Below are 27,055 nucleotides of genomic sequence, written 5' to 3'. Positions count from 1 at the left end.
TTATTCTATCCAGAGAACAGGTTTTTATTCTTGTAGCGTTTAAAATAAGGCTGTGAAATATTACTGTATCACTATAAATTTGTTTTCAGTGACATTACTTTATATTCATTCATTGATTTTCTATGCCGCTTAGTCCTCCAGCATCGCAGGGGTATGCTGGATCCTATCCCTGCTGACTTTGGACAAGAGGTGGGGTACAAGCTGGACTGATCACCAGCCAATTTACTGGAACATTCCTTTGTATATTTACTCAACTGCAGAGAGTAACAGGTTTATTTGAAACACTGTACTTGTGCAAATTATGTACACTAGCTGTATAAAATGCAAAGGCAAATAAAGCTACTGTTAATGCAGGCTCATATAAGGCATTTCTGTCTGTGTGACCTATTATTCTTGGTTCCCATCAATAATGCAGTGCAGTTAGTGGTGGAACTAATTGCTCCCTACTTAAGTTTCCGCTCCATCACTCATGATAGACGCACCTGACCAAAGCAGGCAAGCCTTGTTAGCTCTCTAAGTGGAAGGCAAACGCAGGGTGTAAGTTTGAAGCACTTACGTATTACACTGATTAATACGTAAGATCTTCTGCATAGTCTGAAAAATGTTTTTTTTTTCTGTGATTGCCAATTTTAAATGAATAAACCACGAATCTAACTTCTAGTTCTTTCTTTAAGTTCTAACGGTAATTTAGGTGTTTGTATTCGCTTTTTTTGCCCCCTCGAAGTTACGTTTTTTTCCAACAGTATCTGTTGCAAAGCCATGTGCTTATACAATTTATAATCAATACTACAATACCTCAATACTACCATTGTTGTTAGTGTCCATAATGTTTTATAACATGTAAAGAGCGACGTTAAGACGCTTTCGATTCGGGCGGAACAACAACATCCCTTACGTCACTTCTGCTCAGTGTCAAACATGGCGCTGCTACTAAGGTCAGTATATATGCACTGAGTGATTGCGGAACTTAACTAAGATTTATTTAGTTTTAAGGCGCATATTACATTGACGCGTAGACACATTTGTAGCCCGATTTTGTTAGAAAACAAAGCTGGGACTTCGTTGCGATTTGGGTGTCTTTAGTCACCGCGAAGGTACTGCAACACGGAGCTAGCCGGCTAACGTTAGCCGTTGTTCGAACGCTAGCATGGGAACAAAAATAGGATTCTGTTGCTCGGAATTAATAATTAACTTTATTTCTCGCCGATAGTATTCATTTTATTCTGTAGTGTTCAGTGTGTTTCAGTCCGGTGCCGACTTTATATCTCGTTATGTTGGTGCGGTTTGTCCTTGAATGAACCGACATAGCAAACATTAGGGCTGTTAGCTAACCTGAGAAGGAAATGCATGTCGAACTTCGTTCACTGTCTTAACTCTTGCGATGTTGTCAACATGAATTCGTAATATATGACAATAATTTTCATTCCGTTTTCTGCTAGTGGTTAAAAATGAAACAATCATTTGTTTATTGGTATACTCTTATTGGTTATTTTGACTTTGTCAATTCAACGACATGCCTGTCTTAAATTCACATTCTTCACTGTTTAGCCCACTAGTTTATTTTTAGTTGTGAACAGCTCTTTTGGCTTCCATGTATGTTGTATAAACTATCAATCCTACTATGTTGCTCTGTTAGATATATTGTAACATTTATAAAGTCTGATTGTAACGCTCCTGTCACATCTTTCTCCATGCAGGACATTGGTCCGTCAGGGGGTGTGCATCTCCAGGCCACAGTGCAGTGTCTTATTCAGGCAGTATGTCCACCAAAACATGTTTGTCTTGCTCTGTAACTGAATAATAGTTGTTTTTTGTCACTCCAGTGCGGCTCCAATGGGAACAACAGCAAAGGAGGAGATGAACAAGTTCTGGGCCAAAAATACCAGACTAAACCGGCCCATGTCTCCGCATATCTCCATCTACAAGTATGTCTTTGTATTTTTGGGCTCCTGTTTGTTTTGTTGGACAGCACAGTGTCATAAATGGTTAGCTTGTCCACTGTCATTTTTTAAAACTGTATTTTAGAGATGCTCCGATCAGTGTTTTATGCTGCTGTTACCGATCATCCATGAGCAAAAGTGGCTGATACTGATCACATGTATTCTTTGTACATTTTTTATATTTATTCTATGATGACTCCTATTGGCTGGGGGTGATGTATAAATGGGAAAAGTCAGGACAAAAAACAGTTAATTACTAATAAATTTGACGTTGACGTACTTTTTTTCCCAAGGCAACATATATCACTGGTGAAACTGGTGAGTGTACATTGGTGGATGTACGTAGGTCGTACGTAGGCCGGCTCCAAGCAAAAGAGAGAGGGGTGTCTTTTACCGCTGACAAAGGCTTGTCATCTCGTCTGATCATTTGTGTACTTTGTAAGATGACACAGTGAGTCAGACTGTTCTTTTGAGTGGAACAGTATTTAGTTAGCTCTGAAGTGAAGGAGATATCATGAGATTAGCTGCAATGCTGTATCAGCAGCAGGGTCCAAAGTTGAAGAAAAAGAAGTAGCGGCTCATGCACCGGAAATTACGGTAGATTCTGCACGGCAGGCATGTTTGTTTTGACATGCCTGCGCAGTGTGAAGGAAAGTGGAAGGAAGATACTAGCCAAGACACTACACTGCATGCAGTGATCACTGCAGGCTGCAATAATACAAGCTACAGGTGATCGGTGTTGGAAGGCTGGGTAAAACAAATGTGTGTGTTTGTTTATTGTCTCATTTCCTGTGGTGGGATTGAAGGGATTATTCACTCAAGTGTTATTCTTGCATTTTAAATATATCTTTATCTAAAAGTGTTGTCTTATGTTTCAGATGGTCCATCCCCATGATGATGTCCATCACACACAGAGGAACTGGAATTGGCCTCAGTGGAGGTATCACATCTTATTTTTTATTTGTTTCCTTCTTGAAATTACTTTTTATTTAACTACTTTTTCTTCCGACTTAAAAAAAAAACATTCTATCGCAACTGTCAGCTCCCCATTGACCCAAAAAATGACTTCAGGGCATCTTACTGCACAGCTATTGATTGCTACTGGGAGTGTTTACTAAACACAAATATGTTCAATACATTTCACTCGTTTGCGGGGCGTGAAATGAAGTCATCGTCGGGTGGCTAAACAGCTTGTAGCAGTGAGACTTGACATGCATCAGCGCTGCATCAGTCAGCGTTTGTGTGTGTTCCCCCCCCCCCCCCCCCCCCCCCCCCCAAGATTCAATTTTATTTGCATGTTGATGGATTTTTCTAAAGGTCAGAAAGCTCATCTGCCAGTCAGAATCCCATACTGAGGGGAACAAGTCTCTCGCTCCATCCAAGCCCATTTAAACGTCTCTGTTTGCCGACAATAAAGTCACGCTGTCTGATCTATTGATTTTGCCTCTTTTTCGTTTTGCAACATGCTCTTCATACATTATGCTTCCTATTGGACCACAAAGCGCCCGTCTTCATTGACTGTGCTTGTTGCAGCTATTTCCGCCTTTGCTGTGGCTGCTCTGGTTCTGCCTGGAAGTTACCCTCACTACCTGGATCTGATCCACTCGCTCTCCATTGGGCCGTTCCTCATAGGCCTGGCCAAGTTCGGCATAGCCTTTCCCGTGTCTTTCCACACCTACAACGGAATCCGCCATTTGGTAAGCCCCGCCCCCCACACTTTCCATGCATCCTAGTTTTTCTGCACATATAAGCTATACGACTACAATATAGTTGTGGGACAGGGTGCTGGGTTGCTAGGGAATGGTAATGGCATTATCTTCACATTTGCATAATTGGCCATGTCACTTTTGCAAAAAAGTGAGTAATGTCAGGGTTTTTTAATGCCACGAGCTGCCTGTGAGTTCCCTTTTTTTAACCCCCTTTTCCACTGTAGCGAACTTTGGTGTTGGTGGTAGATTCAGTTCGCGGCTGGGTAGAACCTGAACTGACCACAACACCAGTTTAAATTTCTGTTGTCCAAAGGAGCCGAGTCATTCCATCACAGGGGTTACGCCTCCCATCAGCAAATACCAGGAAGTGTTGACCATTTTTCAGTCAAAACACGAAACTCACTGTAGCCCTTGACACTGCACATTATTTACAGTTAAAAATATTAATATAAAAGTTGCAAAAATGTATGTACTAAATGCAAAATAATTAACACAGAGATTGAACGTTGCAAGATAAAAGCAAATGAAACATATGGAACCAGAACTCAGTTGCACGGTACATTTGTACTTGGTTTACAAATGAGAAGGGGAGGGTAGCGAGGCTTCATTCATTTAGCAATAGCAAGCTAGCATGCTGATCCTGGTCTCTATGTTAAAAACTGGGCTCTGTATATTAAATTGAAGAAATACAACTTGCGGGAGTCCATGTAGGTCTCGCTTGTGGGTGAGTCGTCTTTTGTAAAAGCCTGAATTTCGGTGCATTTCGGAAAAGTACTGCATTGTGGTATTATACATACCCGTACTGGTGTCGTGACACGGCGCTGTCGGTAGGCCAAAACATTGTTGAGCTCCTCCAAGCACTGCAAAGGTCTTTCTTTTGTTTAGTAAGTTTATATGTTCAAAAGACCAAAAATGCAGCCATTTTGCATTCAGCATTGGCAGGTCCTTTCGTCGTTTCTTTGACACGCCTTCAAAACAAGAATCAGCTGCTTTCTTCTATCCATGTTTTCATAGCGGTTTCCATTGTTAGAGTTGCAATGCAATGTAATACGATTGGAGACAATTCATGCATTTTTAAAGTTATCCCTTCTCACCTCATGATGTAAACAGTTCGCTCACTCAGCCCAGCAAGCTTTTGGAGCCAGAGTTGAACCAAAAACACCCCTTTTGTTCAATTGATTCCAATTGTGGAACCATAACACCGGAAAAGCAAAGTTCTGAGAACCGGCTCCGAACCAGTCACAGTGGAAAAGGGCTATTAGACAGACAAGGGCCACAGCAGCAACTGGTGCTCGTTGTGAATTCTTGTGAGTCGCTTTCCTGAATAAGTGTGTTCGGAGTGCTCTGAATACTTGCCAACTATACTGTAGCAACAAAGTCCTGTAAGTTGGCAACACCGATCCCTCATGCTGCATTCTATTCACCGCCAGTCCAGATGCATTTATAATGTGTTTATGAGCAGGGGTCAACAGGTCGCTACAAATTATTTCTTGGCGGGGGCTGATGGGAAACACTTCCGGTACACCTGCACAATTTGGTGAGATTTGATCAAACATAATAAAGCTCAACTTATATGGCTACAGTGTCTGTAAGAGTAGAAATGTTAGCAATACATTTCACTGCTATAGACTCTGAAAGCATCAATCAAAACTGAGCATTTTTCTCTTTTTTTATTGTGCAGGCAGCCAGTCAGGCTATTATGGGGGCGGGCTGAATTAACTTGCATCAAATGTATATAAATATTCCAACAATGAGTAAATGCACGGCACACACAGCATACACAACATCTCAACACATTCATCTCTTTCTAATAGAGAAAAACATGCAGGCCCTTTTGATAAATCGTGCTTGCACACAAAGCTTAAAGTGTGTTGTTGTTGAATTATTGCTAAAAATGGTTCTCACGTCACACTGCGCCACACAGCACTTTATCACTTATACCAATAAATATAAAAAGAAAATGACTAAAGCCTCATTTCAATAAAGTGCATTTTACCATGACTGTGATTGTCCAGGTTTGCACTTTTGTGGGGGGCTTTTATTGTACAACTTCCATTTCTCCAAGCCTCATTTTTTTATTTTTTTCATTTGATCAACAGCCCGTTTTTCTTTCAAGAAGGCTCATTTCATTCACAAACATTGGAGGAGTGGATGCTCAGTTGTCTTCTGTCTCTCTCTTCTTCCCCCCCCCCCCCCCCACCCCCCCCACCCCCTTTTCTATGTTGAAATTCGTCTTCCTCTTTTCACCAGTTCTGGGATATTGGCAAAGGCTTCAAAATCCCAGAGGTGTATCGCACAGGCTACACGGTGATCGGCCTGTCAGTCATCACCTCCATCGCCATCACTCTCCTCTGAGCTCAGCACCAGCAAGTCAAAGTGCATTGTGGGATTTTTTTTTAATGTGTATGTATATGTTCCATTGTGGCATCAGAGTATTAAATAAAGAATTCTATATCTACTTGCTCTATGTGGAAATAGATTGGTGTCGTCTCGCGTTGCAATGACTGACCTTTTCTTAATAGTGTGAACAGGGGAAACCACATTCAATCCATTTTCGTATTCAGGTTGCTTGGACATTTGTCTCAAAACATTCGCTTCTTCACTGCTTTTGTAGTTTTTGCCTAAAACTTAAAGATGAAATGTTTCTTACCGGGTGTTTCTCTTACGTAATTTGGTCTTTTTTTGCACTCTGACGTTAACATCTTTAATTACTGTTCAGTGCCCCGTGTGCATGTGTGTTCGCACTGCAACCAGCCATTCATATTTGACTTTCTGCAGGCAGTAAATGGCTCAGATGCTGTTGATGCATACGAGAGGATTTTAGAGTGTTTAAAAAATATGGCGGTGTAAGTCAAGCCGTGCATGTGAACATGCTCCACTCTGGTTGGCCGCCCGCCTGCTCGCTTGCCTGCTTGCCTGCTTGCCTGCCTCCGGGCCTGGTCGGACCTCCCACTGGGCCACATAAGAGCTGCACGCTGCACCTCCTCAGCTAGCGTTGCTCCTGCAGTGTGAATAAAAGCAGGTCCAGGTGTAATGGCTGATCCTGCTCTGTGTGTAGTGTGCACTAACACATGCACTGTGGGGATTTCAAGCAAACAAACATGCACTGGTTTTTATCACAGCTAGCTTGTTGGAAGACACTAATGCTGTATAACCCACTTCCAGGGAGAAACATCCAGGGATGCAGTAGATGAATAAAAAGTCCAACAACTTACAGCACATTTTTCATTTACTGCCCTCTGACTGTAATAAAGCCAAACATTTTGGGTTTTTTTCTTCCTCAGAGCCAAAACCTTCCTATTATTGACACATAATCTCTGGTTCTACCATATCTTATTGTGTGGAAATATGGGGTAATAACTATAAAAGCAGGGCGGCACGGTGGACATGTGGTTAGCGCGCAGACCTCACAGCTAGGAGACCCGGGTTCAATTCCGCTATCTCTGTGTAGAGTTTGCATTTTCTCTGCATTGCGTTTTCTCCGGGTACTCCGGTTTAATTGGCGACTCCAAATTGTCCATAGGTATGAATGTGAGTGTGAATGGTTGTTTGTTTATATGTGCCCTGTGATTGGCTGGCGACCAGTCCAGGGTGTACCCCGCCTCTCGCCCGAAGACAGCTGGGATAGGCTCCAGCATCGCCCGTGACCCTCGTTAGGATAAGCGATAGAAAATGAATGAATGAACTATAAAAGCAATCTTCACTTGCTAAATGTACTGCAAAAAAGGTCAGTCAGGATAATTCATAATGCCGCCTACAGAGAACATACTAACTCCTTATTTCTAAAATCACAAATACTTCAACTTGCTGATATAGTTCATCTTCAAACAGCTAAAATAATGCATAAGGCTAAAAATAAGCAATTAGCTAAAAATGTCATCCAATACTTCTCTACAAGAGAGGAGAAATCTGATCTCAGGGAAGAAGTACATTTGAAACACTTCTATGCTAGGACTACTTTATGCTAGCCATAGCATTTCAGTATGTGGAATCAAACTATGGAATGGATTGAGTAAGGAAATCAAACAATGCACAACGATGAGCCAATTCAAGAAACAATACAAGCAGTTGATGTTTGCTAAATACAAGGATGAAGAGTCTTGAACCAGTCATGATGTGCTATATATATCACTATATTGACACTTACCATGGTACCCATTATGGCATTGGATGCTCATATCACCTTGTACTTCGGTATGAGGTACATTATTAAAAAAAAAAAACCTTAAACTGTATTATGGAAAGCAGGAAGTGAACAAATGTAACAGTTAGTGATTGTAAAAGTACCAGATGTAGGGGTAGGATTTAATAAGCTTTGCTTCTTCCTACTCCTTTTGGACATGTGGAACTGTGAACTGATTATGGGATGCATTCAATTGTAATCTGATGCATGTTCAAATGAAATTAAACCATTACCATACTGTATATAAACTCATGATCAAGAACATCAATTCCAAAAACAATATGCCTAGTCAATTTGTGCAGTAAATAAAATACCTAAAAGCTTTCTGCACCTTCTTTATGTCCTGATTTATTTTAAATATCATTTTGACTACATATATATTTGCAGATTACCAAGATTTGGGGAACAAAAATGTCTGCTCAGAGTGTTAGCTCATCTGGCTTGTTCAAAAACATGTCGCCTCACTTGTGTTATTCGTCATCAAAAAAAAAAAAGCTTGAGCCGCTTAGCTTCCACCCAATTGCATTATCAATTTGTTAGCGGCGACTCGAGGGGAAGATGCTTGTCAGCTTGGATTTAGCCTCCATTGCTGTTGGGGGAGGTTAAGAAATGTCCTGGTGAGCCGTGATGCTTGTAAAAGAATACACAATTACTGCCTGTGTGTGTTTCCCCTCAACATGGAGACTTGTTATTTGATTGTGTTGCTTTAGCTTGCAGCGCTCATTGTTCTGCACTTGCCACGGGAAAGTAATTAAGGTTCAACGTTGAGTGAGTTTTTTGGCTTGATTGTTGTGTGGGTTCGGCATCATGGCGCTAATCTGCTTCAAGGCAGATGAATGCATTATTGTTTGGAGCCAAAAAAGTATCATTTTTATGGTTTGTTCAACATCTCGCAGAGAACCACGATGGCGGCTGATGCTTCTAAACTAGTGTCTTTGTTTTGCCTCAATGATAATTATTCTTTATTTGCCTTTTTAGATGTGAAGGCGCAGCAGCAGCACAAAACAAAAGGCCGCTAATGAATGCGCGGCTGCAGCACCCCCTGCCGGTTGGCGGTTGCCTCGCAGCGTAGCTGCGGTCCTGATGCTGAGTGATACACGGGGATGCTGCCGCACAGAAGAGGAGGAGGGGGTTGAGCATAAACCCTCTATTGATATTTTTCCGTCTCTGAGTCTCTGTGGCGCAATGGAATAGCGCGCTGGACTTCTAATCCAGAGGCTCCGGGTTCGAGTCCCGGCAGAGATGTCCATAATGAGTTTGTGGCATTTTTGGACTGCAGGAAAAACAAGCATCAATGAAGTCCTGGCTTTCCAGCCATTTGGGTGAGTGTGTATCAAATCAAATCTGGCTCAGGATGTATGATACCAACATGAAAGCCCTTTGCTATTTTTATTACAGAAACCCAAAACAACGCCTTTGCATCAGCATCCCAAAAATGTCACCATGTGCAAAAAAGGTCGCGATGGCTTTAATATGCAAATTATTTCCTCCAAAGGGGGTGAAAAGGCTGAAAGCGTCTCCAGTGTGGCGCACAGTGCAGCCTTTGTGAGTTAGCGCTGCACTTATACTGTCCACCACTGCGAGCTCTGCGATGAGCGCACACGTGTGGCTTTCTAACGCGTGCTTCCAGCACCTGAGGCTGGCATTTAAAAACAGGAAAAAAAAAAGCCTCTTCCATCTTCATAACAAGTGTTTAACGGCGCCAGATGCCCTTCTATGCCCACCATTTTAGATACTACACTTGTTGGCTTTGAACATAAAGGCACCTCTTGGAGAAAATGAACCTGTTTAATATTGTTATTGTTTATGAGTTAAATAAATTGGCAGACTTAGTGAGCTTTTTCATAGGAGTTGGGAATCGTTCAAGGATCATTGAAGGTGAATTTTTAGAGTTGTCGGCTTCAGAAAAATCTACTTCAATCATGCTTTTTTTTTTAAGTATGGAGAGCAGCTGGATGCTTGAAGATCTCTCTCAAAAAAGCCATCCCTCCACCCTCCACCCCTTGTTGCTTTTATTATGCTGTAGTTTCTTCGTCTTTTTCATTTTCCCCAATGAGACGTCAACGTGCTTTAGGCTGCTGCCACCACCGCCGCCGTCCATGTTTAACCCCATCGCGCCGCCCGCACACACACACACACACACATCTAATCCGCCACTAAAACTAATCCTTAATCCTCTCTGGCAAGTTGAACAAAATCTCCCTCCACCCTGCAGCCACCCCTCCCCGCGATGCCTCCCTCTGCATCCTCATTCCCAAATGGGACTGCATGGTGCGTGCGTGCAAACATCAGGATATTCTACAATGAAGTCTACGCTAATACGTTCCACGAGGGCAGGGAATATCACACAAATTCTTCAGGGTTCAAATTGGACAATTTCAGAACAACAACATCAGCACGGCGGTCGAGTGGACTAAGACTGTACCATCTACAGTATCCCTCTACTCTACTTTTTAAAGTATGTTAACCCAACCGGTCGAGACAGATGACCGCCCCACAGAACCTGGGTTCTGTCCAAGGTTCTTTTGCCTCCGTCAATCATGACCGTGACCTCCTTGTGTAAGGCGCAGAGAAATTTTTTTTGTTGTGATTTGGTCGCTATATAAATAAATGGAAATTGAAATTGAAATAGGGCTGCACAGCGGTCAAGTGGTTAGCACAAAGGCCTCACAGCTATGAGACCTGAGTTCAATTCTGTGTGGTGTTTGCATGTTCTCTCCGGTTTCCTCCCACATTCCAAAAACATGCTAGGTTAATTGGCCACTCCAAATTGTCCATAGGTATGAATGTGAGTGTGAATGGTTGTTTGTCTATATGTGCCCTGTGATTGGCTGGCCACCAGTCCAGGGTGTACCCCGCCTCTCGCCCGAAGACAGCTGGGATAGGCTCCAGCACGCCTGTGACCGTCATGAGGATAAGCGGTATAAAATAAATGAATGAAATTGAAATGACATTTATTGTGGGCGGCACGGCAGTTGAGTGGTTAGCGTGCAGACCTCACAGCTAGGAGACCAGGGTTCAATTCCACCCTCGTTTGCATGTTCTCCCCGTGCATGCGTGGGTTTTCTCGGGGTACTCCGGTTTCCTCCCACATTCCAAAAACATGCTAGGTTAATTAGCAACTCCAAATTGTCCATAGGTATGAATGTGAGTGTGAATGGTTGTTTGTCTATATGTGCCCTGTGATTGGCTGGCCACCAGTCCAGGGTGTACCCCGCCTCTCGCCTGAAGACAGCTGGGATAGGCTCCAGCACCCCCGCGACCCACGTGACGATAAGCGGTAGAAAATGAATGAATGTATAAACAGGACTGACCTGGAATAAAGGGGTATGAACTTGACCCGGAGCTTTTCCAGCCTTCTTATTAAAAGCTATCCTGCCTTTTTCTGTCATTGCTCTGTATGAACGGCACTGACCTGGAATGAATGTCTTTTTCCCGGTTTTATCTTGTGATGCTATTCTGTGTTAAAAAAAAAAAAACACACACTGACACAGAATGGGGAGAGAAATGCCTGGCATTTTTCTAGCTGCTCAGATTGTATCACATTCCCCTTTAACACTGCCTGAAAATCTTGTCATTTTTGCAGCTTTATCCCATGTTGATGTTTTGTGTATAAGGTACTGACATGGAATATAGGGGGAGAAGTCAGCCTGACAATTTTGTAGCTTTGGGAGTAGCGCAAGAAGCCTTTTTCACATTGTCAGATAAAAAGTGGGCTTTTTCCAGTTCCACTGTTCTGTACTAACAGCTCAGACCGTCAACGGCTGGATTAAGTTGACCCTGCAAGGTTCCGTCTTTGAAAGTAGCATCATCAGCTCCTATTGTACTGTTGGTAAACACTGGGACTTTTTCTTGTGTTGTTGTTCTCTATACAACGCATCGTTTTTTCCTGTGTGACACGCATACAGGCTGTAAACATCACACTTAAATGGTTGAGATCGCTGCATGGCGACTGAGTGGTTAGCGTGTTGGCCACACAGTCAGGAGATCGGGAAGTCTTGGGTTCGAATCTCCTCTTGGCCATCTCTGTGTGGAGTTTGCATGTTCTCCCCGTGCATGCGTGGGTTTTCTCCGGGTACTCCGGTTTCCTCCCACATTCCAAAAACATGCTAGGTTAATTGGCCACTCCAAATTGTCCATAGGTATGAATGTAGATAGATAGATGGATGGATGGATGGATGGACGGATGGATGGATGATTAAATGATTGGATGGATGAATGGATGGATAGATGGATGGATGGATGGATGCATGATTGGATGGATGATTGGTTGGATGGATGGATGGATGGATGGATGGATGGATAGACAGACAGACGGATGGATCGATTGATAGATAGATAGATAGATAGATAGATGGATGGATGGATGGATGGATGGATGGAGGGATGGATGGATGATTAAATGATTGTATGGATGGATAGATGGATAGATGAATGGATGGATGGATGGATGATTGGATGGATGAATGGTTGGATGGATGGATGGATGGATGATAGATAGATAGACAGACAGACAGACAGACAGACGGATGGATGGAGGGATGATTGGATGGATGGATAGATGGACGGATGGATGGATGGATGGATGATTGAATGGATGGACGGATGGATGATTGGATGGATGGATGGATGGACGGATGGATGATTGGATGGATGGATGGATGGATGGATGGATGGATGGATGGATGGACGGACGGACGGACGGACAGACAAAGGATGGATGGATGGACGGATGGATGGATGATTGGATGGATGATTGGTTGAATGGATGGATGGATGGATTTTCAATAGGATTGGATTTTGCTTTCAATAAGTGTTCATGTTTCACGTCACACTTTCCAAGGATTGTGAATGATGGGCGATATTCCAAATGAAGTCCAGTTCCCCTGTTGCGGCATTACTTTTACGCCAGACGTAATTGGACACACATTTTACAAAAAGTTCAGCTTTTGTCTTGTCAGACCACAGAATATTTTCCTAAAGATTTGGGGGATTATCTCCGACAAAATTTAGACCAGCCTTAATGTTTTTGTTCAGCAGTGGTTTTCTTTTCAGAACTCTGCCACGCAGGCCGTTTGCCCAGTGTATTTCTTACGGCGGAGTAGTGACCTCTGACCTTAACTGAGGCCTCCAGTTCTTTGGGCGTTGTTGTCGGGTCGTTTGTGACCTCTGGTTGGCCTTATTTTTTACGTTGAATGGCTCTCATTGTGGTTTGCTGGAGTCCTAAGACATTAGAAATGGCTTCATAACCTTTTCCAGACTTATAGATGTCAAATAATCTCAGTTGAGTTATCTTTTAACTGCGGGGGGGGGGTTTCACACAGGGCCATGTAGGTAATAAGAACACGTTTCATTTAAAAACTGCATTTTGTGTTCAGTTGTGTTGTCATTGACTAATATTTACATTTGTTTGACCATCTCAAACAGTTAACTTTGACAAACATGCAAGAAGGCTGCACGGCGGTCGAGTGGGTAGCATGCAGACCTTACAGCCAGGAGACCAGGGTTCAATTCCACATTCCGAAAACATGCTAGGTTCCAAATTGTCCATAGGTATGAATGTGATTGTGAATGGTTGTTTGTCTATATGTGCCCTGTGATTGGCTGGCCACCAGTCCAGGGTGGGTGGGCCCCACCTCTTGCTCGAAGACAGCTGGGATAGGCTCCAGCACCCCATGACCCTTGTGAAGATAAGCAGTAGAAAATTAATGAATGAATGAACATGCAAGAAAAATAAATATATGTGTATACATATATATGTATAGGCGGCATGGCGGACGAGTGGTTAGTGCACAGACCTCACAGCTAGGACACCAGGGTTCAATTCCACCCTCGGCCATCTCTGTGTGGCGTTTGCATGTTCTCCCCGTGCATGCGAGGGTTTTCTCCGGGTACTCCGGTTTCCTCCCACATTCCAAAAACATGCTAGGTTAATTGGCCACTCCAAATTGTCCATAGGTATGAATGTGAGTGTGAATGGTTGTTTGTCTATATAGTATGTGCCCTGTGATTGGCTGGCCACCAGTCCAGGGTGTACCCCGCCTCTCGCCCGAAGACAGCTGGGATAGGCTCCAGCACCCCCTGCGACCCTCGTGAGGAAAATGAATGAATGAATATATATATATATATATATATATATATATATATATATATATATATATATATATATATATATATATATATATATATATATATATATATATATATATATATATATATATATATATGTACATGTATATGTATATGTACATATATATACACTGACCTTCACACCCCTGGCTTCCCCTGCCTTTAGACCAGGGGTGCTCACACTTTTTCAGCATGCGAGCTACTTTTAAAATGACCGAGTCAAAATGATCTACCCACTACAAAAATGCAAAACATCTATTTATTTTCAAATGTATTGAGGATTATTTGTACGTACAATGTATGTTGATGTACCTTACATAACCAAATGAGCCAATATTGCAAAACACACATAATTAACTATTAACATTTTTGGTAATTACCTGAGTTTACTTTGATGACTTGCACTGAATTGAATCAGCCAGGGATGCATAGTCCGGACAGTAGCTGCTGATAGCCAACCTCACGCACACTTCCAAATGTTTATCAGTCATGGATAATATCCGTATCATAATATCCGTATAATATTCCATATCCGTATGGAAGTGATATGTTTTTGCCTTTTTACTTGGTCCAGCTCCTTCACTCATTTTAGTGACCATAAACTTTAGCGAGGGCTTAAAATCTCGCAATTCGCCGACTAGCTTAGCACTTTGCATCGTTGTTTACGCATGAGCGGTGACCTAAAGGTCAAAATTCAGTTGTCATCTGACTGGTTGTCCTGTATGTCAATCAAGTAACGGGGATGGATGATAGGCTGACATCGTAAGTTCTGCTGCACTTAGAGACCTTGTTTGATTTGATTGGTCGCCCGAAGGGCAACATTCAGTTGTCATCTGAATGGCTGCCCTGTATATCAATCAAGTGACGGCATTGATGCTGGGATGATATTTTTTTAATGTCACGCCGCGATCGACCAGCGATCGACCAGTACCACCTCCGTGATCGACCGGTAGCTCGCGATCGACTTAATGAGCACCCCTGCTTTAGACCATGTGTCTGTTATGTTTTACAGTAACTGATAAAGACTGGCAAGTTGAAGTGTTCCCAATCATTGTATTGCTTTGTGGAAGCGCCCAGGTAAGGCACCATTGCGCTTAGCTGGCTTCTGTATACTAGGCTCAGACGGCTATATGCAGGTTCTATTTTGGGATGTCTGTGTGAAAAGAGGCTATGGGTGACAAAAGTCAGATCACAGTCGTGATAATGTGTTTTATGTCGACATGCACCCCCCCACCCCACCCACACCTACACATAGACACACACACATCCACCCGCCCTCCTTGGCTCTGGCCCTGCATGCTCTGTTCTCCTGGTGGTGCGGGCCAAACGCTATTAAAATCCCCTCCTTCTCTTGTCCCCTCCCTCCTCTCTCCTCTCTCCCTCCTCTCTCCTCTCTCCCTCGTCTTTCAGCCAGACTGTTTTTTGCTGCAGTGAGCGGCAGCAGTGGAGAGAGAGACGCGAGAAAGGCGCTTGGAAAAAAAAAAGGGGGGAGCAAAAGCACCACAAAAAAACAAAAAAAACAACAAAACAACAAAAGACACAAGAAGGAGGATTTCTTCGCCAGAAAGAGTTGGATAACAGACTGGGTGGAAAAAAGGAAGGAGCTTCCACAAGCAAAGAACATCATCACCAGGGAAGCCAAGTGGAGACAAGGAGGTGGAACGTAACGGTGAGTGACTGCGTGCGTGTTTTTTTGTCTGTGTGTGTGTGTGTGTGCGTGCGCACACGCTATACAGTTTATTATTGTGACTGTGCAGACACACCTGTCACTACTGGCGCGCTTCTGCAGGAATGTGCACCGTGAGAACGTGCTTGAGTGCGCGTGTGCGTGCGTGCGTGCGCGCGTGCTGCTAATCTGTAATGCGGGAGAGAGAGACTGAGAGAAACGTAATCCTTTTGTTTTTCTTTAAAATGTTTTATTTTGAAAGGCTTCTCACGCCCCGCCGTGTGAGCTCTCTCTCTCTCACACACACACACACTTCCAGAAATTACCATCCCATAATAATCAATGTCAGGAAGTGGACGCATATTAGTAAATGTTGTTATTGACGCCATGATTGTTTATAAAGTGTTATGGTGCGTTTGTGGGTTATCTTTCCACACGCCTTCCTTCCCTTTTGTTTTGTTTTCATTTCAACAGGGAAAGACTGAAGCGGCAATAAGCCCCCCCCCCCCCTTCAACGGCACCTGCCCCTCCCAAGTCCATCCCATCTCTGTGCACACCCATCCCCCTCCCCCCCATCCCTCCGTCCCGCAGGCAACGCTCCCTCCGCGCGGTGACAATGAGCGTGCGCTTTTTTTTCATGCTATTTTAAGAAGGGTGCGCACGTGAGAGGAAAGGAGTGTGCGTACTTTGTAGGACACGAGCACCTTTACCTCCTTTTTTCCCTACAAAACACAAACACATGTGAAAAATGAGGACACGTCCTCATGTATAACTCCTCTCTTGACGGCGCACAAAAGGATGAACATTTGTCAAAACATTCCCTCCTACTTTGTTTTGTATGTTAAACTCACCACACGGTGGCGCTGTTATTATACCATGGATGGGATTGACTTGAAATTTCTCGCACGACTTCATATGCGCTGTATAAAACACCTGCTGTAAGTTTGTACAAACCTTTATTGAACTGATGTTGCATCTTTATGCGTCCATAAGGCATCTGTATAAAGATGATAACACTTTAAGGATATCAATATTACATGCATCTGATGCTTTATAAAGCATTTCAATGAGCCCAGCCTGTACTCTTGTAAAAGTTGTCAAGTTTCCAGTAATTAGCCATGTCCCTGTTTTTGTTGTCCAAAACTGACTTTTCATTCATTCATTCATTTTCTACCGCTTTTTCCTCACAAGGGTCGCGGGAGTGCTGGAGCCAATCCCAGCTGTCTTCGGGCGAGAGGCAGGGTATACCCTGGACTGGTGGCCAGCCAATCACAGGGCACAAATAGACAAACAACCATTCACACTCACCAATTGCATAACAATATTTTGAATAATGTTGAACGTATGAGGTGGCACGGTGATCGAGTGGTTAGCACGCAGACCTCACAGCTAGGAGACCAGGGTTCAATTCCACCCTCGGCCATCTCTGTGTGGAGTTTGCATGTTCTCCCCGTTCATGCGTGGGTTTTCTCCGGGTACTCCGGTTTCCTCCCACATTCCAAAGACATGCTAGGTTAATTGGCGACTCCAAATTGTCTGTCAATTTATCTCTCTTTTTTTTTTTTGCAGACATTTAATTTTGAATCATTTTCTGCATGTAAAACTATAAATATTGGGATGTATGGAACAGAGTCATTGGATTTACATTACTTTCCATGGGAAATTTTTCTTTGGTTAGAGTTTGTTTTGGTTTGAGTCAGACTTTCTGGTACGGATTAATGACACTAACCAAGGCACCACTGTATTGTCTACCGCTTTTTCCTCACGAGAGTCGCGGGGGGTGCTGGAGCCTATCCCAGCTGTCTTCGTGCGAGAGGCAGGGTACACCCTGGACATGTTTTTGGAATGTGGGAGAAAACCCACGCATGCACGGGGAGAACATGCAAACTCCACACAGAGATGGCCGAGGGTGGAATTGAACCCTGGTCTCCGAGCTGTGAGGTCTGCGCGGTAACCACTCGACCACCGTGCCGCCCACCACTGTATTATTTGTATTTATTTTTTTAAATCAATGACCCACTCTAGGGCTGCATGGCGTTAGAGTGGTTAGCGCGCTGACCTCACAGCTAGGAAACCCGAGTTCAATCCCGTGCATGCATGGGTTTTCTCCGGGTACTCCGGTTTCCTCCCACATTCCAAAAATACGCAAGGTTAATTCGCGACTCCAAATTGTCCATAGGTATGAATGTGAGTGTGAATGGTTGTTTGTCTATATGTGCCCTGTGATTGGCTGGCCACCAGTTCAGGGTGTACCCCGCCTCTTGCCTGAAGACAGCTGGGATAGGCTCCAGCACCCCAGCGACCTTTGTGAGGAAAAAGCGGTAGGAAATGAATGAATGTGACGTATGGAAGTCACTTTGAAGGAGATGGGACATAAACAAACTAGAACATAATAAGCCGCCATTGTTGTTTTGCTAGTGAAAAATGTCCACCTAACGAGCCATATTAAAATAGCAATATTTTAATTAGGTTTTTTGTGTAACTAAACAGACAAAAATCATTTTTTCATTCAACAGCCCCGCCTCCTCATTACCTTTAATACACCGCCACCATCGCTGTATGTTCGATTCCCATCACCCCCGGTGCTCTCTGTGTGTTATGATCCAAGTAGATCGATGCGCGCATGTGAGCAAGGGACCACAGTCGTTTTATCCATGGCGGCAGGAGAAGTGGAGTTATAACAACTGGCTGTCTTACCGCAGGTCGCCCTCCTCTGGGATTCCACCCCCCCTCCTGAGCTCCTGGCAGCCCCTCCTTCGCTTGAGATTTCAGCGTAAACAAGCAGGATCTGTGCGCCCAACCATGGCTTTCCCATCAGCCCCTGCTCCGTTATGGATTGCCGGCCTAATGACGCTAGCCTTTGCAGCTGCAGTTCACAGCAACGTTGTCTTTGGTAAGTGCCTCGCATTTCAATGTCTCACTCTGGTCCCATCCGTCGCTTCGTAATGTTTGCCACCCTTTGCCGCCCGGCACCTACTCTCCTTCGGGGGCCGCTGACCTCACCAATATTCAAGTGGTGCCCCTTATCTGTTGACTGGAGTTTTTTTTGTTGCTAGTTTCCTGCAATATGACAAGAGGGGCACAGAAGCGTAACTAACCGTATGGGACACCCTCAAAGCGAAGCCCCCTGAGCATGAGGCATGTGTGAGACGTCCATAAACTTTGGCCTCATTTCAACCATGTACAGTTTGGCACCACACATTCCAGGCCTTTCCAACCCTTTTTAGCGGGATACTGGTCTCAGTCCTACAGTTTTCTAACCTATGGTGGTCTGCTTTAGGTGGAATTTGTGTCAGGTGTATTCAGGTAGAGATGCTTATCTTCTTGTTTGAATCCATGGACGTCTTATGTTGTGTCGTCATGCTATGATGTGACCCTGTCTTAGCCTAATTCGGGTTTACTGACCCCCTGGCAAACCGAACTAGATCACACAGTGAATCATTTTTTTGGTAACATGAGAAATATTAGGGTTCCTCAAGGCTCAGTAAAGTTAGAAATTTTTGTCTTAATTGCTTTCATATTTTTCATAACTATGGGTGACGATGTCAGATATTTGCCTTTCCCGTTTTGCATTTTTTTCCGAGCCCGTTCTCGGTTCTTGTTCATATGCAGTATTATGCAAAAACTGCTTGGCTAGATTGTCGCCAAACCTGGTGGAGCGGTGCAGCGTGCCAAGGAAGGAGCCAGAGGCGGTGTTTGATGGTAAACAAAGTACTTGTGTGCTATTTTGCCTGAAAACTTGAAGTACACACACCGTGCTGTACCTAAGATTTGGAGCTTTTACAAAGAAAATATGATGTTTTAGTAAAAAATAATAGAAACATAAGTGAGGTGTGACACCTGAAGAGATGTTTGGGTGCCCTTGAGCAAACTACTAATCCCCCGATTGCTTTCGTAATGCATACCTTGAAACTATTTAGACGGAGCTGAGTAAATAATAATTCCCCCATGGGGCTTAAATGCAGTACGTCGTTATTACTACAAGCGATTAAACGTCTGTGGTTGTACAAAGTACAACCACAATCCAGCGCTTGTGTTAGATCTTGGGTGTTCCTAATGAAGTGTCTGCTGAGTGTGCGTTTGAAGTCCTGTAGATTAGCAGTGGTTTTAACACAAGGTTTTCTACGGGTACTTCGGTTTCCTCCCACATTCCAAAAACATGCTAGGTTAATTGGCCACTCCAAATTGTCCGTCAATTTATCTTTTTTTTTTTTTCGCAGACATTTATTTTTGAATCATTTTCTGCATGTAAAACTATAAATATTGGAATGTATGGTACAGATTTATTAGATTTACATTACTTTTCCATGGGAAAATTTTCTTTGGTTAGAGTTTGTTTTAGTTTGAGTCGGACTTTCTGGTACGGATTAATGACACTAACCAAGTCACCACTGTATTTATTTGTATTTACTTGTTTTAAATCAATGACCCACTCTAGGGCTGCATGGCGGTCGAGTGGTTAGCGCGCTGACCTCACAGCTAGGAAACCTGAGTTCAATCCCGTTCATGCGTGGGTTTTCTCCGGGTACTCCGGTTTCCTCCCACATTCCAAAAACATGCTAGGTTAATTGGCTACTCCAAATTGTCAGTCAATTTATCTTTTTTTTTTCGCAGACATTTATTTTTGAATCATTTTCTGCATGTAAAACTATAAATATCGGGACGTATTGAACATATTTATTAAGTATTTCCACTAAAATACGGCACAGGCAGGAAATACTGGCTGGTAGAGGTCTACACGGAGGGGCTGGCCCCACGGCTGGTCCTCGGCTAACGGGGCGGGGCGGGCTGAAGAAATCTCAAGAACCTGGCTATGGAAAACTCGAGACTTTTTGCTTTCCGCGATAGTTCTTCACAAATATCATTGCATTGAATTATGGTTTATAAATTTTTGTAGATAAAAAAAATCACTGAATGTCTTAACATTTCACCATTAACATGCATTAACATCAACATGCATAGAACTTTTGCACATGCCACTGCTGCAGAAGACACTTCAGGTGCACCTTCTATAATTGTAAAAATGATCTTTAATATTGATAGCCTCATTTGTTTCTTGAAAGGTCACCTATATTGTCCATAATCCTTCCTTATATCATCTTTTCCACACAATTTATACTATCTTGAGCTGAAAAAAGAGGTAATTTAATTTTTGCGCTTGAATCTCACCACGGCTGTGGACGGCAGTCGAGTGGTTAGCGCGTAGTCCTCACAGCTAGGAGACCAGGGTTCAATTCCACCCTCGGCCATCTCTGTGTGGAGTTTGCATGTTCTCCCCGTGCATGCGTGGGTTTTCTCCGGGTACTCCGGTTTCCTCCCACATTCCAAAAACATGCTAGGTTAATTGGCCACTCCAAATTGTCCATAGGTATGAATGTGAGTGTGAATGGTTGTTTGTCTATATGTGCCCTGTGATTGGCTAGCGACCAGTCCAGGGTGTACCCCGCCTCTCGCCCAAAGACAGCTGGGATAGGCTCCAGCACCCCCCCCCCGACCCTTGTGAGGAAAAAGCAGTAGAAAATGAATGAATGAATGAATGAATATTGATAGTCTCATTTGTTTCTTGAAAGGTCACCTATATTGTCCATAATCCTTCCTTATATCATCTTTTTCACACAATTTATACTATCTTGAGCTGAAAAAAGAGGTGATTTAATTTTTGCGCTTGAATCTTACCACGGCTGTGGGGCGGGGCGGCCAAGGAAAAGCACAGCCGTGTAGACCTCTACTGGCTGGACTGGGTGTGGCTTAACGGAGAGAGGGAGGGAGCTAGGAACTTTGGAACGAGATCCAAAGTCCATCCGGTGCGGTTTGCCAATTGTGTAATTCTCCAGTGATGGTTTTTACCAGCAGCGGCGACTTCAGCGGGCGAGCTCGCCCTCTGATGATTTAGTCCTCAAACTCATCGAGACGCAGGTGGAACGCTGCTGGCATTCTCTCCGAAGACTTTAAGATTTAATTGCACATGCAAAGAGCGCCTGCAATAAACGCTACTGCATTTGCATTTTCACAACATATCCTCAGAGGCCTCTCCTGCACCCCCCTCCCCATCCCCATCCCACCCCACCCACACAAACACACACACACACCTACTGTACTCGCCACTGTGCTCAACCACAACAGCTGTTCTGCATCCGAAGTGTAGAAAGCAACTCTTGCGTACATACGCTCCACGCCAATGAGCAAAGGTGATGGAGACGAGGAAGTGATGCTCACTGATGATACTAATGATGCCGATGATGGTGATGCGCTAAAGCCCCCGCACCAGCCAGGCATCGCTTTGTAATGCGGGTCCAATGATGATCTTGGCCGGCGTTCAGACGTGTGTCAAATTTGATTAAGGTGTACCCGCTAGCAGGCCTGACCACGCGTGACCGATCCTCGCTTTGGTCTGTTTTACATTATCGTGTCAGTCAAAGAGAGTAATTAAGCCCCCAGCGGCGTCTGACAATGTTTAGGAGATGAGACGACATGTCAACATATGATTTGGAAGGGAATCGGATCGGGATCGTTGTGTAGCTTCACTCTTATTGTTGGATTACTTTGGTCTCAATCGTTCGATTGATTAGTAAATTAGGGCGGCACGGTGGTCTAGTGGTTAGCGCGCAGACCTCACAGCTAGGGCATCTCTGTGTGGAGTTTGCATGTTCTCCAGGTGCATGCGTGGGTTAGGGTTAGGGTTAGGGTTAGGGATGTATGGAACAGATTAATTGGATTTACATTACTTTCCATGGGAAAATTTTTGGTTATTTTTGGTTCTTTGGTTAGAGTTTGTTTTGGTTTGAGTCGGACTTTGTGGTACGGATTAATGACACTAACCAAGTCACCACTGTATTTATTTGTATTTATTTTTATTTATTCGAGTGGTTAGCGCGCTGACCTCACAGCTAGGAAACCCGAGTTCAATCCCGTTCATGTGTGGATTTTCTCCGGGTACTCCGGTTTCCTCCCACATTCCAAAAACATGCTAGGTTAATTGGCCACTCCAAATTGTCCGTCAATTTACTTTATTTTTTTTCGCAGACATTTATTTTTCAATCATTTTCTGCATGTAAAACTATAAATATCGGGATGTATGGAACAGATTCATTGGATTTACATTACTTTCCATGGGAAAATTTTCTTTGGTTAGAGTTTGTTTTGGTTTGAGTCGGACTTTCTGGTACGGATTAATGACACTAACCAAGTCACCACTGTATTTATTTGTATTTATTTTTTAAATCAATGACCCACTCTAGGGCTGCATGGCGGACAAGTGGTTAGCGCGCTGACCTCCCAGCTAGGAAGCCCGAGTTCAATCCCGTTCATGCGTGGGTTTTCTCCGGGTACTCCGGTTTCCTCCCACATTCCAAAAACATGCTAGGTTAATTGGCGACTCCAAATTGTCCATAGGTATGAATGTGAGTGTGAATGGTTGTTTGTCTATATGTGCCCTGTGATTGGCTGGCGACCAGTCCAGGGTGTACCCCGCCTCTCGCCTGAAGACAGCTGGGATAGGCTCCGGCACCCCCTCAGCGACCCTCATGAGGAAATAGCAGTAGAAAATGAATGAATGAATGAATATTGATAGTCTCATTTGTTTCTTGAAAGGTCACCTATATTGTCCATAATCCTTCCTTATATCATCTTTTTCTCACAATTTATACTATCTTGAGCTGAAAAAAGAGGTGATTTAATTTTTGCGCTTGAATCTTACCACGGCTGTGGGGCGGGGCGGCCAAGGAAAAGCACAGCCGTGTAGACCTCTACTGGCTGGCTATAGGCTCCGGCACCCCCTCAGCGACCCTCATGAGGAAAAAGTGGTAGAAAATGAATGAATGAATGATTAGTAAATTATTTGTTTTCTCTTCAAATAACAACAAACTCGAGTTTAACTAAAACAAACGTGAAAGAACCCTTGAACTCCCATGCGTTTTTGTATTTAAGCGGTTCTTGTCAGTAAATGCACCATCCCAGCAGAGACAGATGCTAATATGTGAATGTGAATATGGCCCCGTTCATGTAGTACGTAGACATTAATCAGAGTTAAAGTTTCTTATTTCTTCATCACGTTAAGTGCAGGAATTTGTCCGAGTGTCGCAATAAATAGTGACAATGAATCGTCTCGCCGGTTCGCTGGCAAAGCAGCTCCTTGGTTCCTCTGGGAGCTTGCATAAGGCCCAGGACGGATGCCAAAAAAATTCAAGAGACAGACATATAAAAGGAAAAACAGTGCCACCTCCCCCCCAACGCGGAGGAAGCGTGGGGTCATGGAATGGTTAGAGTGAGAAAATGATGACCTATTTCATTCCTGCAACATCCCAATAAGGGGCGTCCCTCGGAGGGAGGGAGGGACGCCATCCCTCAACTGGACCGGCAGAGATTCAGAAAGATGGCTTTCTTAGGGCGTCTAATATTATTACTTCCGTACAGGGTTTGTGTTTTCTTTTGGTTTTATTGTGTCCAACTTCCTGGCTACATTTGTTTTAGCATGTTTCTTATATATTTTGTATACCATAGGTAGGTAATTTAATCATTAGCTACGAATTAGCAATGGCGCCAAAAAACGTCTCTGTCCAAGGTATCCGCGGGTGCTTAAAAAGTGTCAAATCCAATAATTTCATTGATTAATTAATTAATTCATTCATTTTCTAGGGTCGCGGGGGTGCTGGAGCCTATCCCAGCTGTCTTCAGGCGAGAGGCGGGGTACACCCTGTACTGGTTCAGGCCAATCACAGGGCACATATAGACAAACAACCATTCACACTCACATTCATACCTATGGACAATTTGGAGTCGCTAATTAACCTAGCATGTTTTTGGAATGTGGGAGGAAACCGGAGTACCCGGAGAAAACCCACGCATGCACGGGGAGAACATTCAAACTCTACACAGAGATGGCCGAGGGTGGAATTGAACCCTGGTCGCCTAGCTGTGAGGTCTGCGCGCTAACCACTCGAACACCGTGCCGCTTTTAAAATCTCATAAATGTCTTAAATATGATTTTGAATGGTCTTAAAAGTGTACTTTTATTCAAAGCTTGCTTTTAAATGTGTAGATGTTCGAGCACTCTGTATGATAACTACAAAATGCTACTAGTGCAGCCCAGGCAGGATTTATTGAGCACAACCAGTTGGTGTGCGGTGCGTATGCTGCACACTCCAATTTTCCCTGGTGTCTTCTGTACTTTTATGCGAGTGTAGATGTGAAATGGGTCTTAACTTGTATTCATTATGGTCTTAAAAAGTCTTAAATTGGACCCGTTGAAGTCCGCAGAGACCCTGCTGTTGTGTATGATGGGCAACATTTAAAGTGAAGAAAATTCAGCATGGGTTTGCAGGATCAGAAGCTCCACGTTTCACACTTCAAATGTTAATTTTCGCTTTTGGAAAACATTTTTTCCGAGAGAGTTGGTGTAAATTAAATTATGATCATGACCGCAGTCCAGATGATTGACTTTAAAAGAGAAGATATTGTGCTCAGACATTCTGGTAGATGTTTCTTGCAATAGAAACATTCCAATGTATCCAATTTGACATTGGATTTCAGACATTTTTTCCAATATTAAACACCCGTTGGGAACGCTGCTTTTTAACATAGTACTGAACTTATCGCGGTATTGAATCTCAAAAGTTGGGTTGTAATTTGCTGTGCTTATGTAAGATCTTAGCTTAAAGGAGGGTAAAAATTCCATCCATTCCAGTCATTCATTCATTTTCTACCGCTTTTCCTCACAAGAGTCGCGGGGGTTGCTGGAGCCTATCCCAGCTGTCTTGGGGCGAGAGGCGGGGTACACCCTGGACTGGTCGCCAGCCAATCACAGGGCACATATAGACAAACAACCATTCACACTCACATTCATACCTATGGACAATTTGGAGCCGCTAATTAACCTAGCATGTTTTTGGAATGTGGGAGGAAACCGGAGTACCCGGAGAAAACCCATGCATGCACGGTATTGAACTCGGGTTTCCTAGCTGTGAGGCCAGCGCGCTAACCACTCGACCACCATGCAGCCCTAGAGTGGGTCCTTGATTTAAAAAAAAATAATACAAATAAATACAGTGGTGACTTGGTTAGTAATCCGTACCAGAAAGTCCGACTCAAACCAAAACAAACTCTAACCAAAGAAAATGTTCCCATGGGAAGTAATGTAAATCCAATGAATCTGTTCCATACATCCCAATATTTATAGTTTTACATGTAGAAAATGATTCAAAAATAAATGTATGCGAAAAAAATAAATAAATAATTTGACGGACAATTTGGAGTGGCCAATTAACCTAGCATGTTTTGGGAATGTGGGAGGAAACCGGAGTACCCGGAGAAAACCCACGCATGAACGGGATTGAACTCGGGTGTCCTAGCTGTGAGGTCAGCGCGCTAACCACTCGACCGACATGCAGCCCGAGAGTGGGTCATTGATTTAAAAAAATAAATACAAATAAATGCAGTGGTGACTTGGTTAGTGTCATTAATCCGTACCAGAAAGTCCGACTCAAACCAAAACAAACTCTAACCAAAGAAAATTTTCCTATGGAAAGTAATGTAAATCCAATCAATCTGTTCCATACATGCTGATATTTATAGTTTTATATGCAGAAAATGATTCAAAAATAAATATCTGCGAAAAAAAAAAATTGACGGACAATTTGGAGTGGCCAATTAACCTAGCATGTTTTTGGAATGTGGGAGGAAACCGGAGTACCCGGAGAAAACCCACGCATGCACGGGGAGAACATCCAAACTCAACACAGAGATGGCCGAGGGTGGAATCGAACCCTGGTCTCCTAGCTGCGAGGTCTGTGCTGCTAACCACTCGTCCACCATGCCGCCCCCATCCAGTCCAATCGAACAAAACGTCAATACACCAAGCTGTTTGCTCATTGATTTCACAGATTTCACAGAAGGAGGAGGTATTTCTTTTTAGTCGACTTCGTCTGGGGTCCACATGACATGCTGCTGCATCAGTCTTCAGTCAGTCTGCCTGCTTATGTTGACGATGCCGCAGAGCGAGGATGCAGCAGGAGGGCGTGGTGGGCAGTCAAATAGTGCTGTCATAATGGAGGGCTCCACACTAAGAGGGCCTGCAACAGAGGAATCTACTTAACATAAATAATTCAATGTTATGTATCAGTAAGGGGGGGGGGTGGCTTGGGTTAAAAGTGCCGAGCTCAGCACATCAATGGAAGAACAGAGGAGCCATCGGAGTAACTGCCCATCAATACGAGATTCAAAAAGACTGTTTGACACTTAGACCAGGGTTCAATTCCACCCTCGGCCATCTCTGTGTGGAGTTTGCATGTTCTCCCCGTGCATGCGTGGGTTTTCTCCGGGTACTCCGGTTTTAATTGGCCACTCCAAATTGTCCATAAGTATGAATGTGAGTGTGAATGGTTGTTTGGGAATGGGAAAATTTTCTTTGGTTAGAGTTTGTTTTGGTTTGAGT

General features: G+C 43.6%; 2 protein-coding genes and 1 non-coding gene across 6 annotated transcripts in view; all 3 read left to right on the top strand.

The window, feature by feature from the left end:
• Positions 1-578: 578 nt before the first annotated feature.
• Positions 579-6,107, top strand: sdhc (succinate dehydrogenase complex, subunit C, integral membrane protein). Of its 2 annotated transcripts, none has more exons than XM_058070728.1 (6): positions 579-935; positions 1,698-1,757; positions 1,824-1,925; positions 2,819-2,880; positions 3,474-3,637; positions 5,900-6,107. In XM_058070728.1, exons 1-6 carry the CDS (start codon positions 919-921, stop codon positions 6,002-6,004), a joined length of 510 nt encoding a protein of 169 aa, XP_057926711.1. In that variant the 5' UTR covers positions 579-918; the 3' UTR covers positions 6,005-6,107. The 2 variants fall into 2 exon arrangements, with proteins under 2 accessions (XP_057926711.1, XP_057926718.1); XM_058070735.1 differs by lacking the exon at positions 579-935 and adding an exon at positions 991-1,094.
• A 2,896-nt stretch (positions 6,108-9,003) lies between these two features.
• trnar-ucu (transfer RNA arginine (anticodon UCU)) lies at positions 9,004-9,077 on the top strand. The gene has a single exon. It is a non-coding gene; the product is annotated as a tRNA-Arg (tRNA).
• Positions 9,078-9,137: 60 nt separating this feature from the next.
• The window catches only part of cadm3 (cell adhesion molecule 3), a 154,681-nt gene continuing 136,763 nt past the window's right edge, over positions 9,138-27,055 (top strand). The window contains exons 1-3 of one of the 3 annotated variants that reach the window (XM_058091024.1): positions 9,138-9,154; positions 15,372-15,630; positions 18,330-18,520. In XM_058091024.1, coding sequence (XP_057947007.1) covers positions 18,430-18,520 — 91 coding nt within the window. In that variant the 5' untranslated portion in view covers positions 9,138-9,154; positions 15,372-15,630; positions 18,330-18,429. Of the gene's footprint in view, positions 9,155-15,371; positions 15,631-18,329; positions 18,521-27,055 lie in introns of those variants that run through there. The other 2 variants (XM_058091031.1, XM_058091040.1) reach the window with 2 other exon arrangements.

Source organism: Doryrhamphus excisus, chromosome 1 (assembly GCF_030265055.1).
Source record: "Doryrhamphus excisus isolate RoL2022-K1 chromosome 1, RoL_Dexc_1.0, whole genome shotgun sequence".
Lineage (NCBI taxonomy): Eukaryota > Metazoa > Chordata > Actinopteri > Syngnathiformes > Syngnathidae > Doryrhamphus > Doryrhamphus excisus.
The sequence above is the reverse complement of the archived record's forward strand: the minus strand, read 5'-3'. Positions and strand labels throughout refer to the sequence as shown.

Coding starts and splice junctions, on each gene's coding strand:
- sdhc (XM_058070728.1), top strand. Junction 1,758..1,823: donor TGCAGTGTCTTATTCAGGCA/GTATGTCCACCA, acceptor TTGTCACTCCAG/TGCGGCTCCAATGGGAACAA. Junction 2,881..3,473: donor TGGAATTGGCCTCAGTGGAG/GTATCACATCTT, acceptor TGCTTGTTGCAG/CTATTTCCGCCTTTGCTGTG.